This window comes from Rana temporaria, chromosome 8 (assembly GCF_905171775.1).
Source record: "Rana temporaria chromosome 8, aRanTem1.1, whole genome shotgun sequence".
NCBI classification, from domain to species: domain Eukaryota; kingdom Metazoa; phylum Chordata; class Amphibia; order Anura; family Ranidae; genus Rana; species Rana temporaria.
Window position 1 is genome coordinate 46,577,680 of NC_053496.1, and position 21,758 is coordinate 46,599,437.

Consider the following 21,758-nt stretch of genomic DNA (forward strand, 5'->3'; position numbering starts at 1 on the left):
TTTAAAGCAAGTTCTAAATTTTTTGGACCGAAGGTTAACTGACCGATGGGGCCCACACACGATCGGTTTGGACCGATGAAAAGGTCCTTCAGTCCGTTTTCATCAGTTTTGAGCGACCGTGTGTACGTGGTCTAAGACCTCATCTGGAATATGCAGTTCAGTTTTGGGCACCAGTTCTTAAAAAGGATATCGGGGAACTGGAGAAAGTGCAGAGAAGGGCAACCAAACTAATCAGAGGCATGGAGGAGCTCAGCTCTGAATACCTAAGTGTTCCATATACTTGGTGCTAAATTATTCACTTTAAGGTCATCACAAAGGACAATCTCTGTGATATCACATATGTTGTTTTTTTTTTTTGTTTTTTTTTGCAGCCCAAATTCTGTAGCCAAGACAAGCATCACATAGGGAACCAATAGTTGTAGTAATAGATAAAATAATTTTATATAAAGACATATGTTTATTCAGTCATTACAAAAATGTAGGCTTAAAGTCTGAGCCTAGCACATCATTTGATGTATTCTAGAAGCAGAGAATAGAATGATCTGAATAAGTATTTCAGTTAAAAGTTCAGTTGGCAGCCTGAGTGCTGGCGATCCAGGAGTTGTAGTTGCAGACCTTGGTGTAGACACCGGGGTAGTTCCTCAGGGCACAGCCGTATCCCCAGGAGACAATACCCTGGAGCTGTCCGTTACACACCACGGGGCCACCAGAGTCACCCTGAAAATAGAAAACACATTTTTTAGAACTTTGGGTAAATTATAAGTATTTAGATGCAGTGGTTGTGTTGGTTTTCATTTTTTCAGGCTTTATCTTTTTTTTCACCTGGTAATACAGGGGATGACACCCTTCCTGTCCCTGGGTGACAAAACTCATTACCTTTACTGTATCTATGGAAGGAGCCATGGTAGCCATTAAGGCTGGATTTCAAGCATGTCTACCTTTGCAATTACAAGTGGAGTGATGGGATTAGCAGCTTACACAAGCAATATAAGACTGTGTTTTCTTCCAGTTTATTTCACAGGAAGAGACAATGACACTGGATGTCTGGCAGGATCAACAGTTTATTCCTATATTTGCTAAAAAAAAACATTCTTAACCTGAAATCAAGAAAAATAATGCAGCTAACATATCTAAGGCCTGGTAAACTAAAAGATATTGGGGTTGATTTGCTAAAACTGGAGAGTGCTAAATCTGGTGCAGCTGTGCATTGTAGCCAATCAGCTTATAACTTCAGCTTGAAGGTGATTGATTTTTTTTGTTTTTTTGCAGAGCTGCACCAGATTTTGCACTTTCTAGTTTTAGTAAATCATTACATAATATTTCTTGAGTTCAGTTAAACTTTAAGATTATATTTTTTTCATATTGCCTTAACTTTATTAGTTGCTTTTCCAACTAATATGAAATATTGCTACAGAAGATCTGTTTTACTATACATTTACTTGGGAAGAAATATCTTTAATCTATTTTCAAAACCTTTCCAGAATATTTGCACTACAAATTATACATTGAACTTATTTTTATTTATTTTTTACATTTAAACTAATATATGAAAAATAAAAAAACAACATTCTCAGTCTAGGAAAACTACTAATAGCTTGAGATAACACATTTATTTAAACAGTACAACTTTATATACAAAATAAAATAAGTTGTGGCAATTACCTGGCAGGAATCCTTGCCTCCCTCCAGGTAGCCAACGCAGATCATGTTGCCGGTAATCTCTCCGGGGTAGGCATTGCTGCACTGGGCGGAAGTCAGGATGGGGGCGTTCACACACTGCAGGAGGTTAGGCATGTTGGCTGCAATTAAAAACAAAAAAAAAGGCAGTGAATAAAATATTGACTGAAGACAGATGGAGAAAGAACAAAATGTGTTAAAAAAGACAAAAGCTTGTTTTATAAATAATAAATAATAAATTCCAATTATATTTTATTATATTTACCACTTGCAACCCTCAGGTGGTGCTTTTGTGGATATTCTGCAGCTCTTTACCAAGGTGACTTGCAACTATGTTGTGAATAACTTATACAGCCTATTTTTTGAATTGTTATAAACTATTAGAAGATGAGATTCCACATACACAGCTGACCCATCATCCCACCCCTCTTCCAGTTATTGAGATCTGTGTTTATTTTCAGTTAAAAAGAAGCAGTCAAAAAAATTGGAATAGATGGGAGTGGGTGGGGGGGATAAAATCTTCTTCAGGTTTTATTGCTGCCTGTGTTCTCACTAAAGATGTCCCCCCCCCCTCTTTATTTGCCATGATGACCATTGTCACCAGAACTGAAAATGATGAGAAATCCAACATTTTGAGCGGTTGACAGAATGGAAAAAAGGGAAGTCTTCCAATAGGGACACTTGTTCTGCGTTTCAAAGACATTTCAGAATACATTTCTTATTATTTTCTACTGTATTTATGTTTTGATTTTCTTTAGTAAAGTCTAAAGCCGGCAGTCTAACGCAGGCAGATTGTGCCCAAGTTGATCCATCCATTGACTTGGTTACAACTAGCATGTCCAATTGTTAGCATGCAATTATTGCCAGTGTCTATAGCCACTAGCAATAATCACTGTGTTCTCTTGGCAGGGACAGTCCCCCCACCATAAAAACACAATAGTTCAAAGGGAGGGATTTCTCCATCAACACTGCCAGTGTTGCTTCATCTATGGCCTGCCTAACTAAAATTGCCCCCTCTCAGCTCATGAAGGATCCAGCGCTAATTTTCTTTTCTAGGGAATAGGATAATCCAGAGTAATATCTACATTACCCCGGGACAGCCTCCTGTTTGGTTCCATTCCCTCTGGTGCAAAAATGAGATTGAGTACACCTTCCATCAGTCTCCCTAATGACATGCCACTGGTCATTAGGTTGGTCCTGCACTGTACATGATTACCCTAGTAAGAGGGGCAGTGGCAAGGCTGGCCAGAGAACTGGCAAGAAGAGAGGCTTTGGACAGCTGGTCACCACAGCCATAACCCCATGGAAGAAGATTTCAGGACTCTGGATTAGGTTAAACGTTATTTTGTGTTATCCCAACCCCTTGACAAAACAAGCAATTGCTGCCCAGAGTTAGGATTTATGGTATTTGCTAACATTTTCTAATCTTGGCAAATTGACCTGAAAAGCTTAGCCTCATTTATTATCAGTAGTCGATGATGTTACAGTGATGTTGACTTACTTCCACTGCTAAGGGTATTGCCCCATCCGGAGATCACACAGCTTGTGCCGGCAGCAGCGCAACCACCGGGCAGAGGCACGCTCTTGACGTAGGAGTTGAGGGTGGCGGGAGAGGCCAGCTTGACCAACATGATGTCGTTGTCCAGGGTTCTGGAGTTGTATGCAGCATTTCTGATGACCTTGGCAGAGTTGATGAACTGCTCGGTGCCCTCAGAGACAGCAATGTTGTGCTCTCCGAGTCTGACCTGCATGCTCCTGTATAGAGACAAATTCAATGAAATCAGTTTATATTTGCATCTTAATCAAAAGAATTCTGGATAGAAGCCAGTTAATTTGTTTCTAACAGAGCAGCAGTGTGGGTTTGCTTAGTATGGAACGTGTACCAGTAGTGGTTGGTACACTCACCTTCAGTTCCAGGAGTAAAGTACAGTCGTTTTGGGTACTGAGAACATTGAATTGTGATTGGTATAGAGCAGGGAAGGAATAGAGCCTCTGTCAGAGGCCTTTCTTTCTATTGGGAAGATTTATCCTCACTTACGGTCAAGACAGGAAGTGGTATAAAATTGCTTACAATGGTCACACAAACATAATTACATTCTAGTAGATTGGGGAAGGCTTTCTGTCAATGTATCCCATATTACATGGACAAGAAGTGAGGGGAAACACTTCCAAAGGGGGTCACAGGAGTAAATAACACTTGGTAGCATTTTTAGCTCATCCCCAATCTATTCAGAATAATATTACATAATACCTGGAGAAAGGGTTTATTGATTAAAGTAATCATTACAGCTGAAACGTTGGTATTGTATTTTTTACATAGTTTCATTTGTCTAGCTTAATTATTGTAAGGAGCACTATATTTTTTGCAATAATGGTTATCTTTGTACCGTATATCTGATTTGGATATTACACAGGAGCTATATGTTAGCAAGGGATTGGGAGCACCAAACAACTTGTGTTTAATTTGAATTTATGAATAGGTTCTTCACTAATAAGGGATCTCCTGCTGACCCAACCCATATCCAACCAACAATCCATTTATTCAACATGCCATTTTGCTAGTCAACCAGCTGGTAAAAGATATGAATAATAGATACTACTTTTTTCAATACCTCGTAACTATTCCAATAAAAAGTGCTGTCTTAAAAAGTGCACTTACGCCTTGTAACAGTGAGCAGCAGAGACCACCCACAGGGAGTTGATGAGGGATCCACCACAGAAGTGATATCCGGAGTTCAGAGATACCTGCCAGGGCTGAGAGTAGGCGCCACAGGTATATCCTCCAACGATCTTGTCATCGTCCAAGGCAGCTGTAAAACACAACATGTGCTGATTACATATAAAGAGCCTACGCAAAGGGATATATTACGTTTTCTTTCATATAAAAATAAAAAATAAAAAAACATAATATTTAAAAAATGAATAAACATACCATATACACACACGCACACACACACACACACACACACACACACACACACACACACACACACACACATATATGTATATATATATATATATATATATATATACACACATATATGTATATATATATATATATATATATATATATATATATATACACACACACACACATATATATGTATATATATATATACACACACACACACACACAATGTATACTCACCAGCTGCCCCGAGGAGCACACAGATCAGAAGGAATTTCATGTTGTTGATCATACCAGTGAACAATTTGTTGCTAATATGGTAGGTATTTATATGTTTTACCAGGACCCCCATCCCATTCCCCCCACCTGTAAACTAGCCAGCTGTGCCAATAAGAAATGTTCAAGTTAATGTATACGCAGTTTTATCAGCATGTTTTTTTTTTTTCACATTATCAGCAATTTCCACTATGTGTAAGGTTAGTCATTTTTTAAAGGCCAACAGATCAAATTGTTTTAATATGACAACATTACAGGGAGTGCAGAATTATTAGGCGAGTTGTATTTTTGAGGATTAATTTTATTATTGAACAACAACCATGTTCTCAATGAACCCAAAAAACTCATTAATATCAAAGCTGAATATTTTTGGAAGTAGTTTTTAGTTTGTTTTTAGTTTTAGCTATTTTAGGGGGATATCTGTGTGTGCAGGTGACTATTACTGTGCAGAATTATTAGGCAACTTAACAAAAAAAAAATATATACCCATTTCAATTATTTATTTTTACCAGTGAAACCAATATAACATCTCAACATTCACAAATATACATTTCTGACATTCAAAAACCAAACAAAAACAAATCAGTGACCAATATAGCCACCTTTCTTTGCAATGACACTCAAAAGCCTGCCATCCATTCTGTCAGTGTTTTGATCTGTTCACCATCAACATTGCGTGCAGCAGCAACCGCAGCCTCCCAGACACTGTTCAGAGAGGTGTACTGTTTTCCCTCCTTGTAAATCTCACATTTGATGATGGACCACAGGTTCTCAATGGGGTTCAGATCAGGTAAACAAGGAGGCCATGTCATTAGTTTTTCTTCTTTTATACCCTTTCTTGCCAGCCACGCTGTGGAGTACTTGGACGCGTGTGATGGAGCATTGTCCTGCATGAAAATCATGTTTTTCTTGAAGGATGCAGACTTCTTCCTGTACCACTGCTTGAAGAAGGTGTCTTCCAGAAACTGTCAGTAGGACTGGGAGTTGAGCTTGACTCCATCCTCAACCCGAAAAGGCCCCACAAGCTCATCTTTGATGATACCAGCCCAAACCAGTACTCCACCTCCACCTTGCTGGCGTCTGAGTCAGACTGGAGCTCTCTGCCCTTTACCAATCCAGCCACGGGCCCATCCATCTGGCCCATCAAGACTCACTCTCATTTCATCAGTCCATAAAACCTTAGAAAAATCAGTCTTGAGATATTTCTTGGCCCAGTCTTGACGTTTCAGCTTGTGTGTCTTGTTCAGTGGTGGTCGTCTTTCAGCCTTTCTTACCTTGGCCATGTCTCTGAGTATTGCACACCTTGTGCTTTTGGGCACTCCAGTGATGTTGCAGCTCTGAAATATGGCCAAACTGGTGGCAAGTGGCATCTTGGCAGCTGCACGCTTGACTTTTCTCAGTTCATGGGCAGTTATTTTGCGCCTTGGTTTTTCCACACGCTTCTTGCGACCCTGTTGACTATTTTGAATGAAACGCTTGATTGTTCGATGATCACGCTTCAGAAGCTTTGCAATTTTAAGAGTGCTGCATCCCTCTGCAAGATATCTCACTATTTTTTACTTTTCTAAACCTGTCATGTCCTTCTTTTGACCCATTTTGCCAAAGGAAAGGAAGTTGACTAATAATTATGCACACCTGATATAGGGTGTTGATGTCATTAGACCACACACCTTCTCATTACAGAGATGCACATCACCTAATATGCTTAATTGGTAGTAGGCTTTCGAGCCTATACAGCTTGGAGTAAGACAACATGCATAAAGAGGATGATGTGGTCAAAATACTCATTTGCCTAATAATTCTGCACTCCCTGTATATATAAAGATGGTTCTAACTTTCACAGAATAAAGTTATTACCGTATTTATCGGGGTATACCGTGCGCTGGAGTATAACGCGTACCCCAAGCTTAGAAAGGTAAAAAAGGAAATAAAAGAAAACTTACATTTTTGCCCTGCGTCCATCGGCGGCTTTGTCCGGCGTCCGTCCGCGGCCTTGTGCGGGGTTCGTCCAGCCTTGTGGGTGTCCATGTGCGGCTTCCTTGCGCAGGGTCCGTCTGCGGCTTTGGAGGTGTCCGTCTGCGGCCTCCATCCAGGTGTCCGTCTCCGTCCATCGTGTCCGTCTGTGGCTTTGGAGGTGTCCGTCTGCGGCCTCCATCCAGGTGTCCGTCTCCGTCCAGCATGTCCGGTGTTCGTTTTTGGATTTGGCGCAGGCCGAGAGGAGCCGGATTTCATGTGTGTTCGGCTTGTCTCGGTTTCTCTCGGCTCCTTTTGCGTGGCTGTGGGCGGAGCCGAGCATAGCCTAGCCGAGTGCGCAGTACACTCGGCTCGGCTCTAGGCTAGCGGCTCAGAGACAGCAGGGATCGGCGTATATCGCGCACCCACAATTTTCCCCTGATTTTAAGGGGAAAAAAGTGCGCGGTATACGCAGATAAATAGAGTAAGTGATGTTTTATTTAATACACCATTGGGGTCTGCAGCCCCAGCCTGCAAAGGGCGGTTACTGATGCCTGACTTAGCAAGTGTCAGGCCTATCCAACAATATGTGCTTTTTCAGGTAAAGTTTTCAAACCTTGTTTCCGCCTGGTCTGAAGTTAAAGGGTTTGTAAAGGTAAATGTTTTTTCACCTTAATGCATCCTATGCATTAAGGTGAAAAAACATCCGACAGTACCGCCCCCCCCGAACCCCCGTTTTACTTACCTGACCCCTCGAAAGTCCCGCGCCATCCACGTGATCCTCTTCGGTTCCCAGCCTGGCCGTTGATTGGCTAGGCTGGACGGATTGATAGCAGCGCAGCCATTGGCTGGCGCTGCTGTCAATCACAGAGGATGAAGCTATGCCCACCGCTGTATCACGGGAGCGCGCCCACAAAAGCTTTCCACCATGAAAGCTCGCTCGCATGAAGGTGGAAAGCTTTTGCGAGGAGGAGCCGAGACAGCCGCAGAGGGACCCCATAAGACAGGGTTAGGGGACACTCTGTGCAAACCGAGCTGCACAGTGGAGGCAAGTATAACATGTTTGTTAATTAAAAAAAAAATTGCCTTTAGTGTTCCTTTAATGCATATAAACCTAAATATGATAAAAAAATACAGAAAAATACAGAACCTGAGGAATGAGGGGGAGATGGACCTCCTATCACAATTTGGATTAGCAGCAAGGATAGGAAGTGTTATCATAATGGGGGATTTTAATTATCCAGACATAGACTGGGTGGAGGGAACCATGCATTCGTCTAAGGCTCACCAGTTTCTATATGTCTTGCAGGACAATTTCATTGGTCAGTTGCTCAAAGTAGAAATAAAGCGTTACTTGATCTACTGATTACCAACAATACAGACATGATCAAGGATGTGGAAATACAGGGCAATTTAGGAAACAGTGATCACAGGTCAATTGGCTTCAGTATAAATCACAAAAATAGGAAACATAAGGGAAATACAAAGACACTGAATTTCAAAAAAGCCAACTTCCCTAAACTACAAACCTTGCTAGAAGGCATAAATTGGGATAAAATCTCAGGCCCCGTACAAACGGCCGAGGAACTCGACGTGCCAAACACATCGAGTTCCTCGGCCTGTTCAGTCCTGGAGCCGCCGAGGACCTCGGCAGGGCCGAGTTCTCCCATAGAACAACGAGGAAATAGAGAACATGTTCTCTATTTCCTCGCCGAGGTCCTCGTCGGCTTCCTCGGCCGAAAGTGTACACACGGCCGGGTTTCTCGGCAGAATTCAGCCAGAAACTCGGTCGGAAGCTGAATTCTGCCGAGGAAACTGGTCGTGTGTACGGGGCCTCAGGAACAAAGAACACGGAGTAGAGATGGGTTTCGCTTTAAGAGCATATTAACCAGGGGCATTAGCCAGTGCCTCCCATTAAGTAATACATTTAAAAGACTGAACAAAAGTCCTGGATGGCTTAACTACAATGTAAAAATGTATATAAAAGCAAAAGAGAAGGTAAAAATACAAGGTTGAGGGATAATCATCAGCATTCAGACTTTATAAAGAATGCAACAAGAAATGTAAGGGTGCAATTAGGGCGGCTAAGATAGAACAGGAAAGACACATAACAGAGGAGAGCAAATAAAAATTCCCAAGAAATTCTTTAAGTATGTAAACAGTAAAAAAGGGAGGACAGACCATTCAGAATGAGGAGGGACATCTGGTTACAAAGGATGGGAAGATGGTGAAGGTAATTTATTTCTTCTTCTCCTCAGTCTTCATGAGGGAATCAGGGGGGGCTTTAGTAACCAAACAGCAGTGTTTACCCTCGTGACACATCACAGGAAGCACCTTCATGGCTACCAGAGGACAGCATTAGAATTAGACTTGGGAAACTTAACATTCAGGCCCCGTACACACGACCGAGTTTCTCGGCAGAATTCAGCCAGAAACTCGGTCGGAGCTGGATTCTGGCGAGAAACTCGGTCGTGTGTACACTTTTCAGCGAGGAGGCCGACGAGGAACTCGTCGGGCCGAAAAGAGAACATGTTTTCTATTTTCTCGTTAGTCAATGGGAAAAGTCGGCCCACCGAGTTCCTCGGTGGCTTCCACACTGAACTCGACGAGGAACTCAATGTGTTTGGCACGTCAAGTTCCTCGGTCGTGTGTACGGGGCCTAATAAACCACTGGGACCGGGTGGCTTGCACCTGAGGGTACTTGGGGAAATCAAATAATTGTCAGACCATTGTTCCTAATTTTTACTGACGGTCTGGTGACTGGAATGGTACCAACAGATTGGAGAAAAGCCAAAATAGCACCAATAATTAAAAAGGACCAAAATTAAATCCTTGGGAATTTACAGACCAGTTAGCCTAACATCAATAGTATTCAAGCTCTTGGAGGGGATGATAAGGGACTATATACACGATTTTAGAAATGAAAACTGTATCATTAGCAGTAATCAGCATGGATTCATGAAGAATCATTCTTGCCAAACCAATCTATTAACCTTCTATGAGGAGTTGGGATGAGCCCAGTGTTCGAGTCCAACATAAGTTCGACTTGAACAGTGAACATTATGCGGTGTTCTCTGCAAATTTGAAAGCCGTGGGACACCGTTAAACTCTATGGGACACTAACATGAAAAACCAAAAGTGATCATTTTAAAGGCTTATATGCAAGTTATTGCCATAAAAAGTGAATAGGGACCCGAGTCCAGCCCCAGGGGACATATATCAATGCAAAAAAAAAAGTTTTTAAAAATGCTGTTTTTTCAGGAGCAGTGATTTTAATAATGCCTAAAGTGAAACAATTAAAATTAAATATTGCTTTAACCACTACTCCACCACCGGCATCATATGACGGCGGGACGATGAGCCTATTGTTCTGGGTGGAACATCATATGATGTTGCGCCTTTCAGAGCCACTAGGGGGTACGCTCGTTCCCGCCGCGTCACCTAGAACCCGATGCGTGTGCCTGGTGGCCACGATGTCCGCCGTGCACCCGCGATTGCCCAGGAACTGAGCAGGACCGTGGATCTGTGTGTGTAAACACAAAGATCCACGTCCTGTCAGGGAGAGGAGACCAATGGTGTGTACCTTGTACATAGGGACACTGATCGGTCACCTACCACAGTCAGTCCCCTCCCCCCACAGTAAAAATCCCTCCCTAGGGAACACATTAACCCCTTGATCGCCCCTAGTGTTAACACCTTCCCTGCCAGTCACATTTACACAATAATCAGTGCAGATTTATAGCACTGTTTGTTCGCTGTATTCCAGTGGGGACGAAGAATGCGGAACTTCCCAGGCGTGACGTCAAAAGGCTCAGGGAGACCGGATCCAAAGCAAGGCTTGGAGCTTGGAGTTATAGAAGGCTCAGGAAAGCCGATATCGAGACACGGCTTAACGCTCAATGGTGAAGAGCAAGCCGAGAGAGGCAGGGAGGGGAAGTGCTTGGCTGTAGTCTTGACAACCTGTATCGGGGCCTGGCCCTTCCTCAGGTCATGATGACGCCCAGGAAGTTCCGCATCCTTTTGTCCCCACTGGAGCTCGCTCACACTACCTTCTGGCTTTTTCTTCCATCCACGACTGCCGGCTGATTCACCACCTTTTGCTGGGATTTGCTTGAAGTTTGATTCGGTCCCTTTTCCATACACAATTTGGACCGTGTTCCTCTTTCCTCCCCACCTGCGTGGACTTTATAGGGGATACATGAGGATTTCATCCATCGCAGCAAACTTTCCAACCAACATCCGGTTTATTGGTCGCCTCCACAAGGTATTACTATAGTGCTGAGCAAGCTGATTGTTGACTATTCATGCAAAGGAGGATCTAATTGTTTTTAAAACATCACCTATGGCAACATTAAATCGATAGTTTTGTTTATTGATTTTTGCCTGCTTATTTTCTCCACTCAAGACTTGGCCCAAATAGCGCTTTTTTGTATGGTTGTTTTTGATTGTATACATTTTCATCACATCCCTCCTGGTGTGTTCTTCCACATAGCAGCTTATTGGGCAAATGTAGGACGTAAAGTTTAATTTCCATCGTCACACATATCCCGGTTTCCTGGCGCCAGACTTTTTGTTGTTTTTATGTCTTCCACTGGTATTCCGAACCCTCATGCCCTGTACACACGATCGGTTCATCCGATGAAAACGGTCTGATGGATTTTTTCATCAGATATCCGATGAAGCTGACTTTCATCAGTCTTGATGAAAAAAAACGATCGTGTCAGAACGCGGTGACGTAAAACACAACGACGAGCTGAGAAAAATGAAGTTCAATGCTTCCGAGCATGCGTCAACTTGATTCTGAGCATGCGTTGATTTTTAACCGATGGATTTCCCCACAGACAATCGTTTTTTTTAACCATCATATCATTTTAAAACAGGTTCTAAGTTTTTTCACCGATGGGAAAAAAAAACATGGGGCCCACACACGATCAGTTCGTCTGATGAAAACGGTCCATCAGACCGTTTTCATCAGACAAACCGATCGTGTGTACGCGGCATTAGAAATAGCTTTGAAACCCTTCCTAGATGGACACATGTTTGTTTCTAATCTGTTCTTGATTTTTTTTTAGATTGTGGTATTATGTGTGGTTCTTGGTGATCTGTTAGTGTGCTTTATTTTGTCAGACAGCTTCTATTTATGTGATTTTTTGATTCAACAGATCTGGCAGTAATCAGGCCTGGGTGTGGCAAGTGAAATTTAACTCAGCTTTCCCAAAAATTGTGGTTATCACAGTTCATTCATGATTCAGCATGGGAGGGAGCAATTACTTTTTCACATAGAGCCAGGCAGGTTTGAACAGCTTTTTTCCTTAATAAATGAAATAATAATTTAATAACTGCATCTTGGATTCACTCGGGTAATCTTTGTGTAATATTAAAATTTGTTTGATGATCTAAATCATTTAAGTGTGAGAAATATGCAAAAAAAAAAAAAAAATTTAATAAGGAAGGGGCACTGAAAGTGCACTTGGAGGTGTAGTCGCTGTAGATCTGAGGGAGACATACCAGGAAAATAAAAAACAGCATTTTAACTTGGTCATAATTGGATGATAAAATCAGCAGAGCTTCCCCTCAATTCAGATCTTCCCTTCAGATCTACAGCAACTGCACTTCCAAGGGCACATGTATTTCAAAGTGGATATGCCTTTTGTAAATAACTATTTTGGTCTGCCACAGTACACAGAGCATGGGAATCCAATAGTTTTAGTAAATATAAACAGCTAAATACTATTACAAGACAATTTTATGGTCCAGCTCATTGAGGCCCTGACTAGGAATGACGCTCTGCTGGACCTGATAATCTCAAAAAATCCAGAGCCAATATTTATATAAAAGAACATCTGGGTATCAGCGACCAGAACATGATTTAATATAATGTTATCTGTAAGCAACAAACACATACAGGAAAGATATAAACTCTCTGTGCAAATGTTCCAAGGATGACGGCTGCTCTCCAAGACTTAAGCCTCATACACACGGGCCAGAATCTCGTCAGGAAAAAAACATTGTTTTTCCTGATGAGATTCTTGGCAAGAATCTTTTGCCACCTGAGTGTACAGACACTCCTTTCAAAAGAACCGCGGTTCTCTTGAAAGGCAAGAACGCGGTGACGTCATCGTGTACGACAAGCATGCGCTCATCACATTCGATGCCGCCGTCGCCGCCATCTTGCTGCACCCTACCTATGCCTAGGAAGCTACCGCGCATGCGTCAAAGTCATTTTGATCATGCATGGGTTTCCACGGCGACCGGGTAAGTATACACACTCTGGGGTTTCTCGGCAGGAAAACTGCAGAGAATCTCACGACAAGAAAATAGAGAACATGTTCTCTATTTTTCTCGTCTAGATTCTGGGCAGTTTTCTTGTCGAGAAACCAGCAGTCCCAAGCAGTGTGTGTGTTTTTTTTACCTTTTTTGTCACTTTTTTGGGTGAAATGGTATGGGTACAATGTACCCTGTTACCAATTCACATGGGGGGGCTGGGATCTGGGAATCCCCTTTGTTAAAGGGCGCTTTCAGATTCCCATAAGCCCCCCGCCCGCAGACCCCCCACAACCATTACCCGATGTTGTGGCCTGGTATGGTTCAGGAGGGGGGTGCTCTCGCCCCCCCCTCTTTTTCTGTGGCCTGCCAGGTTGCATGCTTGGATAAGGGTCTGGTATGGATTTTTAGGGGGAACCCCACGCCATTTTTTTTATTTTGGCGCAGGGTTCCCCTTTTGAGGGGACCCCTACGCCATTTTTTTAAAAAATTGGCACAGGGTTCCCCTTGATATCCATATCAGACCTGAAGGGCCTGGTAATGGAATTTGGGGGACCACCACACATTTTTTTTATCTTGGTTTGGGGTTCCCCTTAATATTTATACCAGACCCAAAGGGCCTGGTAATGGACTGGGGGGGGGGGCATGCCATTTTTTCAATGACTTTTATCTGTATTGCCAGGAGCAATTCATTATATCCGCGAATAGTTTTAAATTATTTTTTTTCCTTTAGAAATGTAATTTTGTTCAGGGACTGTTATAAACACGGGAAACATGCGCTACTTTACAGGCATACTATAGACACCCCCAGGTACGAATTGTTTCACTTTTATTGTTTCACTTAAAAGCATTATTAAAATCTATTTTTTTCCATTGATACATGTCCCCTGGGGCAGGACCCAGGTCCCCAAACACTTTTTATGACAATAACTTGCATATTAACCTTTAAAATTAGCAAGGGCTTTCGAATTTGCCGCAAACACCACAAATTGTTCACTATTCGGCGAACGAGTGAACAGCCAATGTTCGAGCCAAACTCATGTTTGACCCAAACATAAAGCTCATCCCTACTCTCAATCAGGAAATGGGTCTTAAGACTGGATTGGCAGAGAGGAGAATTTACCATATTGGCCAGGAGCAGAAGCAGGGGGAAGCTGCCAAGGAGGAGATGCAGCGGGAAGCTGCCAAAGCTGCTTGCGACCTATTTGGGGTAAGTGCAGTGCTGGTGGGCGGACAAGCGTGTGACGGGGGGGTTTGTTCGCCGATCGACCGAGCAACGGGGGTGAGGGGGTTGGGTGGTTTGTTTGTCGGCCCCCCCCCAAAAAAACTGGAGCACCAGCCGCCACTGCCTGGACCAGATGGCATCCACCCACCGATCCTTAAAGAATTGAGCTCTGTCATTTCAAAGCCATTGTTTCTGATGATTTTTAGGGACTCATTCATGACTGGAATGGTATCACTGGATTGACGTAAGACCAATATATTTAAAAAGGGATCAATGTCTTTACCAAGTAACTAAATTGTGTTTTTCTGGGGGTGAGTGTAGCACCCTCTAGTAGTGTGCTATAAAGGATTGGTACATTTAAGCAGGCCTGGCTGTTTGCTAAGCCTTTTTGTTTTCATTCTGGGTTGGGAGTGGCACAGAGTAGAGCTGGGTGACTCACAGGTGACGTCACTAGGACCTCTTACTTCTTTCCAGAAGGTTCTAGTGCTTTCTGTAAAGACTGTTCTGGTCCTGGCTGGAAAATTGAAAAAACTTGCTTACGCGTTTTCTGGGAGGGGTGCTGCTTAATCAGGGCCTTAGATTTAAGCACAATTTTGTATATATACTGCAAAGATATACAAACATATTATTGACAAATAACGTATAAAAAAATTAGCAAATAATTATATTACCAAAAATTTTTAAACATTAAAAATGTTCAATATACTGAGTCATGTTGCTTTATATTTTTGTAATGGTATCCTAATAGGGCTTGTTACATATACCACAGCATGCAGGGCCGATCCACCCTATAGGCTCACTATGCAAGCCACTTAGGGCCCTGCAAAGCTGTGAAGGGCCCCCCAAATTACTAGAGGCCCCGCCTGGTGAGAAGTCATTTTTGCCCCCTCATCCCGCTTCTCAACTCACTGGCTGCATGGGAGAAGAGGTAAGAAGTCAGCACCCCCTGCTTCTCAATTTACTGTAAGATGTCATTTCCGACAGCAGAACACCCCCTACCCCCGTTTCTGAACTTTCTCTCATTGTCGTCAGCGCCCCCCGCTTCTCATTTTTAATGTGCCATGTCATTTTGCTTAGGGCCCCAGGGAGGTCAGGATCGGCACTGTCAGCATGTCATGGGCAAAGAGAGTGGGCAGGGAGGACAAATTATCTCAAGTAAAGTATAAGTATAACCATAAACTGTATTCTAACATCTACATTCATGCCTAGAAAACTATCAGGAAGACTGTTGATTTACCCGTATAATTTTTGTTAGCCCGTCTGGTGGTGGAGAAGCCTAGGGAGCCTGTGGGGAATAACTCTTTGTCCCCCCAAAAGAGAAAATACACTCATATGTGGGGGCAGCACAGTGGTGTAGTGAGTAGCACTTTTGCCTAGCAGCAAAAGGGTCGCTGGTTCGAATCCCGACCACGACACCATCTGCCTGGAGTTTGCATGTTCTCCCTGTGCCTGCGTGGGTTTCCTCCGGGTACTCCGGTTTCCTCCTACACTCCAAAGACATGCTGGTAGGTAAATTGGATCCTGTCCAAATCGGCCCAGTATATATATGTATATCTGTGTGTCCCAAGCGTGTCACGATCCTACGGGGTAAAATGACCGCACCAGCCAAGCAGACACTGGCTGGAAAAAGCGCCCAGAGGCGATTCAGTTCGCATGAGTAGCGCTATACAAGTCATTCATTCATTCATATGTGATAAGGGCGATAAAGTAAACTTAGTGGTGATATTCAAATCAGGCCCACTTACTTCTAAAAGTCTGTGAAAGATGACTTTGGGAGATTTGTATAGGTGGCTTTGTGCTCTCCAGGTAATAGGATAGCCTTAGAGCAGTAGACCCAGAATGGGTCAAACATCACTTAATACCTTATTCTGTAAAAGTGATAGCCATCTTTATAGATAAGAAGATGTTGTCATATTAAAACAATTTGTTCTGTTGGGCTTTAAAAAAGTGAAATGGAATAGCGTGGAAAAAATAGTGAATCATCAAAATTAAAAAAAAAAACATTACTAACCTTACCGGTGGAGGTTGCTGATAATGTAAAAAAAATGTTGCTGATAAAACTGTGTATACATTAACCTGAACATTTCTTATTGGCACAGCTGGCCAGTGTACAGGTAGGAGGAATGGGGTGGGGGGTCCTGGTAAAACATATAAATACCTACATTATTAGCAACAAATTGTTCACTGGTAAAATCAACACCATGAAATTCCTTCTGATCTGTGTGCTCCTCGGGGCAGCTGGTGAGTATGAATGAACATAAACTTAATATATCCCTTTGCGTAGGCTCTCTATATGTAATCAGTACATGTTGTGTTTTACAGCTGCCTTGGATGATGACAAGATCGTTGGAGGATATACCTGTGGCGCCTACTCTCAGCCCTGGCAGGTATCTCTGAACTCCGGATATCACTTCTGTGGTGGATCCCTCATCAACTCCCTGTGGGTGGTCTCTGCTGCTCACTGCTACAAGGCGTAAGTGCACTTTTTAAGACAGTACTTTTTATTGGAATAGTTATGAGGCATTGAAAAAGGTAATATCTATTATTCAGAGCTTTTACCAGCTGGTTGACCAGCAAAGTGGCATGTTGATAAGATGGATGTTTGGTTGGACATGGGTTGCGTCAGCAGGAGATCCCTTGGGATGGTAATGCCCTTATTAGTGTAGAACCTATTCATAAAGAGAAGTCAAATTTAACACAAGTTGTTTGGTGCTCCCAATCCCTTTGCTAACATATAGCTCCTGTGTAATATCCAAATCAGATATACAAAGATAACCATTATTGCAAAAAAAAAAAATATAGTGCTCCGAACAATAATTAAGCTAGACAAATGAAACTATGTAAAAATAACCATACCAAAGTTTAAATCTTCCCTTATAAATAAACAGGCCTCTGACAGAGGCTCTATTCCTTCCCTGTTCTATACCAACCAAAATTAAATGTTTTCAGTACCCAAAATGACTGTTCTTCACTCCTGGAACTGAAGGTGAATGTACCAACCACTAGTGGTACACGTTCCATACTAAGCAAACCTACACTGCTGCTCAGTTTGAAACAAATTAACTGGCTTCTATCCAGAATTCCTTCAATTAAGATGCAAATATATACTGATTTCATTGAATTTGTCTCTATACAGGAGCATGCAAGTCAGACTCGGAGAGCACAACATCGCTGTCTCTGAGGGCACCGAGCAGTTCATCAACTCTGCCAAGGTCATCAGAAATGCTGCATACAACTCCAGAACCCTGGACAACGACATCATGTTGGTCAAGCTGGCCTCTCCCGCCACCCTCAACTCCTACGTCAAGAGCGTGCCTCTGCCCGGTGGTTGCGCTGCTGCCGGCACCAACTGTGTGATCTCCGGATGGGGCAATACCCTTAGCAGTGGAAGTAAGTCAACATCACTGTAATATCATATATTACTGATAATAAATGAGGCTAAGCTTCTCAGGTAAATTTGCCAAGATTGAAAATGTAGGCAAATTAAAACACCTAATAAAAACGAATTGAAAAGAAAATGTAGGCAAAATGATTCCTTTGAGGAACAAATACCATAAATCCTAATTCTGGGCAGTTAGGAATTAATTGTTTTTTCAAGGGTTTTGAATAACACAAAATAATGTTTAACCTAATCCAGAGTCCTGAAATCTCCTTCCATGAGGTTATGGGTGTGGTGACCAGTTGTCCAAAGCCTCTCTTCTTGCCAGTTCTCTGACCAGCCTTGTTGTCACTGTCCCTCTTACTGAGGTCATCATGTACAGTGCAGGACCAACCTAATGACCATGTCATTATGGAGGCTGCTGGAAGGAGGGCCCAATCCCATTTTGGCACCAGAGGGACCAAACAGGAGTCTGTCCCGGGGTAAAATAGATATCACTCTGGGTTATCCTTTATGAGCTTGGCAGATTTGATGGGGGAATCCCCCCTTGGAACTATTGTGTTTTTACGGGGGAATGGGGGGATGTCCCTGCCAAAAGAACACAGTGATTATTGCTAGTGGCTACAGACACTGGCAATACTTGTATGCTAACAATTGGACATACTAGTTGTACCCAAGTTAATTGATGGATACACTTGGGTACAATCTGCCAACTCATAGATGGATTAAATGATTTGAACCATCTATGGCTGGCTTTAGAATTTACTAAAGAAAAACAAAACATATATAAAGTAGAAAAAAATAAGAAATATATTCTGAAATGTCTTTGAAACTCAGAACAAGTGTCCCCATTGGAAGACTTCCCTTTTTCCTCTTCTGTCAACCGCTCAAAATGTTGGATTTCTCTTAATTTTCAGTCCTGGTGACAATGGTCATCAGGACAAATAAAGAGGGAGCTCGTCTTCAGTGAGAACACAGGCAGCAATAAAACCTGAAGAAGGGTTTATCAGCCCACCCACATCCCTCTATCCCAAAAATGTTGACCGCTTATTTTTAATTGAAAATAAACACAGATCTCAATAACTAGAAGAGGGGAGGGATGATGGGGTCAGCTGTATATGCGTAATCTCATCTTCTAATTTTTAGAACTATTCAAAACTTAGGCTATATAAGTAATTCACAACATAGTTGAAAGTCACCTTGGTAAAGAGCTGCAGAATATCCACAAATGCACCACATGCTGGCTGCAAGTGGTAAATATAATAATAAATAATTATGATTATTTCAGATTTTACTGACTAACAATGCATAAAGCAAGCTTTTGTCTTTTTTTAACATGTTTTGTTCTTTCTCCTTCTGTCTTCAGTCACTATTTTATTCACTACATTTTGTATTTAAATTGCAGCCAGCATGCCTAACCTCCTGCAGTGTGTGAACGCCCCCATCCTGACTTCCGCCCAGTGCAGCAACGCCTACCCCGGAGAGATTACCGGCAACATGATCTGCGTTGGCTACCTGGAGGGAGGCAAGGATTCCTGCCAGGTAATTGCCACAACTTATTTCAATTTTGTATATAAAGTTGTACTGTTCAAATAAATGTGTTCTCTCAAGCTACTAGTAGTTTTTATAGGCTGGGAATTTTTATTAAATTTTTTTGTTATGTAAAAAAAAAAATATTTCAATGTATAATTTATAGTCCAAATGTTCAGGAGAAGTTTTGAAATTAGAATAAAGATATTTCTAAATGTATAGTAAAACAGATCTGCTGTAGTAATATTTTATATTAGTTGGAAAAGCAACTAATAAAGTTAAGGCAATATGGACAAAAACAGAATCTTAAAGTATAACTGAACCCTAGAAATAATATGCAATGATTTACTAAAACTGGAGAGGACAAAATCTGGGGAAGCTCTGCAAAAAACAAACAAAAAAAAAAGAACCAGATTTTGCACTCTCCAGTTTTAGTAAATCACCCCCAATATCTTTTAGTTTTCAAGTGCTAAGATATGGTGGCTGCATTATTTTTCTCATTTTCAGGTTAAGAATGTTTTTTTTTTTTTTTTTAGCAAATATAGGAAATAACCGTTTTTCCTGTGGAAAAATAAAGATAGAGCCTGAAAAAAAAAATTAAAACCAACACAGCCACCGCATCTAAATACTTTAAAATAATAATTTACCCAAAGTTCTAAAAAAATATTTTTCTATTTTCAGGGTGACTCTGGTGGCCCCGTGGTGTGTAACGGACAGCTCCAGGGTATTGTCTCCTGGGGATACGGCTGTGCCCTGAGGAACTACCCCGGTGTCTACACCAAGGTCTGCAACTACAACTCCTGGATCGCCAGCACTCAGGCTGCCAACTGAACTTTCAACTGAAATACTTATTCAGATCATTCTATTCTCTGCTTCTAGAATACATCAAATGATGTGCTAGGCTCAGACTTTACACCTACATTCTGTAATGACCGAATAAACATATTTCTTTATATAAAATAGTTTTGTTCATTTTATATATTACTACAACTATTGGTTCTCCATTTGCTGCTCATCTTGGCTACAGAATTTGGGCTGCAAAAAAAAAAAAAAACATATGCAATGCAGTCTGTCACTAGCATCCCTTATATACATCAGAAGGATTTTTACAAAATGCCATGCATATTGGGGGTGGAAGTACAGCTATTTAGTGGAGGGCTGATGGCAGTAGCTCTACTTTCATGGTGGAAAAAGGCAAATAAAAAAAATAATATAGCATATACAATTGTTACACAAGCCGAATTGTAATTTATTATTGTTATTAAGTAGTTCACCTCCAGGACGCTGTTCACAAATACAATGTTGGTCCTTTTTCCCCCCACAAATTGAGCTTTGTTTTGGTGGTATTTGATGACCTCTGTGTTTTTATTTTTGCGCTAGAAACAAAGAACTACTGACAATTTTAAAATAAAAACTATGGGCCAGATTCACAAAAGGGATACGACGGCGTATCTGCTGATACGACGGCGTATCTGCTGATACGCCGTCGTATCCCTGTTTCTATCTATGCGACTGATTCATACAGATCCGACAGGTGTAATCGTTTTACACTGTCGGATCTTAGGATGCAGTACCGCGGCCGCCGCTGGGGGTTGTTTGCGTCGTAAACCAGCGTCGGGTATGCAAATTAGCAGTTACGGTGATCCACGAAACTTTTTCCCGTCGTTACGTCGCCGCAAGTGTTAGTTTGCCGTCGCAAACATAGGGCACCTTTTACAAATTGTAAACTTACTACACCATGTAAAAGTATACCCGTCTTTCCCGCGTCGCTTTTGAATTTTTTAAAAAAAAAAATTTTCCCGGCACAAGTCTTTTTTTCACGTCGCGATTCACAAAACGTCGGCGCGTCGTAATATCGCGCAAAGCACGTCGGGAAATTTGCGTCGAGAGCATGTGCAGTACATCCGGCGTGGGAGCGCGCCTAATTTAAATGGTACCCGCCCCATTTGAATTAGCCCGCCTTGCGCCAGACGGATTTAGGATACACCGCCGCAAATTTCCAGGTAAGTGCTTTGTGGATCGGGCACTGCTATAAAAAACATCAAATAAAAAAAAAAAAAAAAAAATGTGTTCATTAATTTAGGCCAATATGTATTCTGCTACATATTTTTGGTAAAAAAAAATCCTAAAACTTTATGAACCAAAAAAAAAAATACCAATAAGTGTATATTGATTGGTTTGTGCAAAAGTTATAGCGTCCACAAACTATGGGATATTTTTATTTATTTATTTAGTTTTACTAGTATTGGTGACAATCAGTGACTGAATATTGCCACGGACAAATCAGACAACTAACTGACACTTTTGACACTTTTTTGGGGATCAGTGACGTTATTACAGCGATCAGTGCTAAAAATATGCACTGTCACTGTACTAATGATAATGGCTGGGAAGGGGTTAACATCAGGTGCAATCAAAGAGTTAACTGTGTTCCTTGCTGGTGATTCAGTGTAGTGGGGGTGGTGCTTTTACTATTGGAAGACATGGATTGGTGTTTTTGCTTTACAGGAACACAGGATCCATGACTCCTGTACTGACAGAAGGAC

General features: G+C 41.8%; 4 protein-coding genes across 4 annotated transcripts in view; 2 read left to right on the forward strand and 2 right to left on the reverse strand.

Annotated features, from left to right (window-relative positions):
- Positions 1-4,880, reverse strand: part of LOC120946880 (trypsin-like) — a 33,493-nt gene extending 28,613 nt beyond the window's left edge. The window contains exon 1 of the mRNA XM_040361703.1: positions 4,826-4,880. Coding sequence (XP_040217637.1) covers positions 4,826-4,877 — 52 coding nt within the window. The 5' untranslated portion in view covers positions 4,878-4,880. The remainder of the gene's footprint in view (positions 1-4,825) is intronic.
- Positions 1-21,758, forward strand: part of LOC120946874 (trypsin-like) — a 169,936-nt gene that overhangs the window by 65,465 nt on the left and 82,713 nt on the right. The gene's annotated exons all lie outside the window — the stretch shown is intronic.
- LOC120946895 (trypsin-like) lies at positions 565-4,518 on the reverse strand. Its single transcript, XM_040361717.1, has 4 exons — positions 4,337-4,518; positions 3,179-3,432; positions 1,663-1,799; positions 565-717 (listed from the first exon to the last, which is right to left on the reverse strand). The coding sequence occupies exons 1-4, from the start codon at positions 4,501-4,503 to the stop codon at positions 568-570; spliced, it is 708 nt and encodes a 235-aa protein (XP_040217651.1). The 5' UTR covers positions 4,504-4,518; the 3' UTR covers positions 565-567.
- Positions 16,434-20,172, forward strand: LOC120946875 (trypsin-like). The gene is made up of 5 exons (XM_040361693.1): positions 16,434-16,544; positions 16,626-16,776; positions 17,440-17,693; positions 19,088-19,224; positions 19,894-20,172. The coding sequence occupies exons 1-5, from the start codon at positions 16,505-16,507 to the stop codon at positions 20,041-20,043; spliced, it is 732 nt and encodes a 243-aa protein (XP_040217627.1). The 5' UTR covers positions 16,434-16,504; the 3' UTR covers positions 20,044-20,172.

What these genes read in the sequence shown, in the direction of transcription:
- LOC120946895 (XM_040361717.1), bottom strand. Translation starts at nt 4,503, where the DNA reads ATGTTGTGTTTTACAGCTGCCTTGGACGATGACAAGATCGTTGGAGGA. An exon ending in GCTGCTCACTGTTACAAGGC is followed by an intron (nt 3,433 to 4,336) that starts GTAAGTGCACTT and finishes GTCTCTATACAG; the next exon opens with GAGCATGCAGGTCAGACTCG. An exon ending in CAATACCCTTAGCAGTGGAA is followed by an intron (nt 1,800 to 3,178) that starts GTAAGTCAACAT and finishes TTTTAATTGCAG; the next exon opens with CCAACATGCCTAACCTCCTG.
- LOC120946875 (XM_040361693.1), top strand. Translation starts at nt 16,505, where the DNA reads ATGAAATTCCTTCTGATCTGTGTGCTCCTCGGGGCAGCTG. An exon ending in TGTGCTCCTCGGGGCAGCTG is followed by an intron (nt 16,545 to 16,625) that starts GTGAGTATGAAT and finishes TGTGTTTTACAG; the next exon opens with CTGCCTTGGATGATGACAAG. An exon ending in CAATACCCTTAGCAGTGGAA is followed by an intron (nt 17,694 to 19,087) that starts GTAAGTCAACAT and finishes TTTAAATTGCAG; the next exon opens with CCAGCATGCCTAACCTCCTG.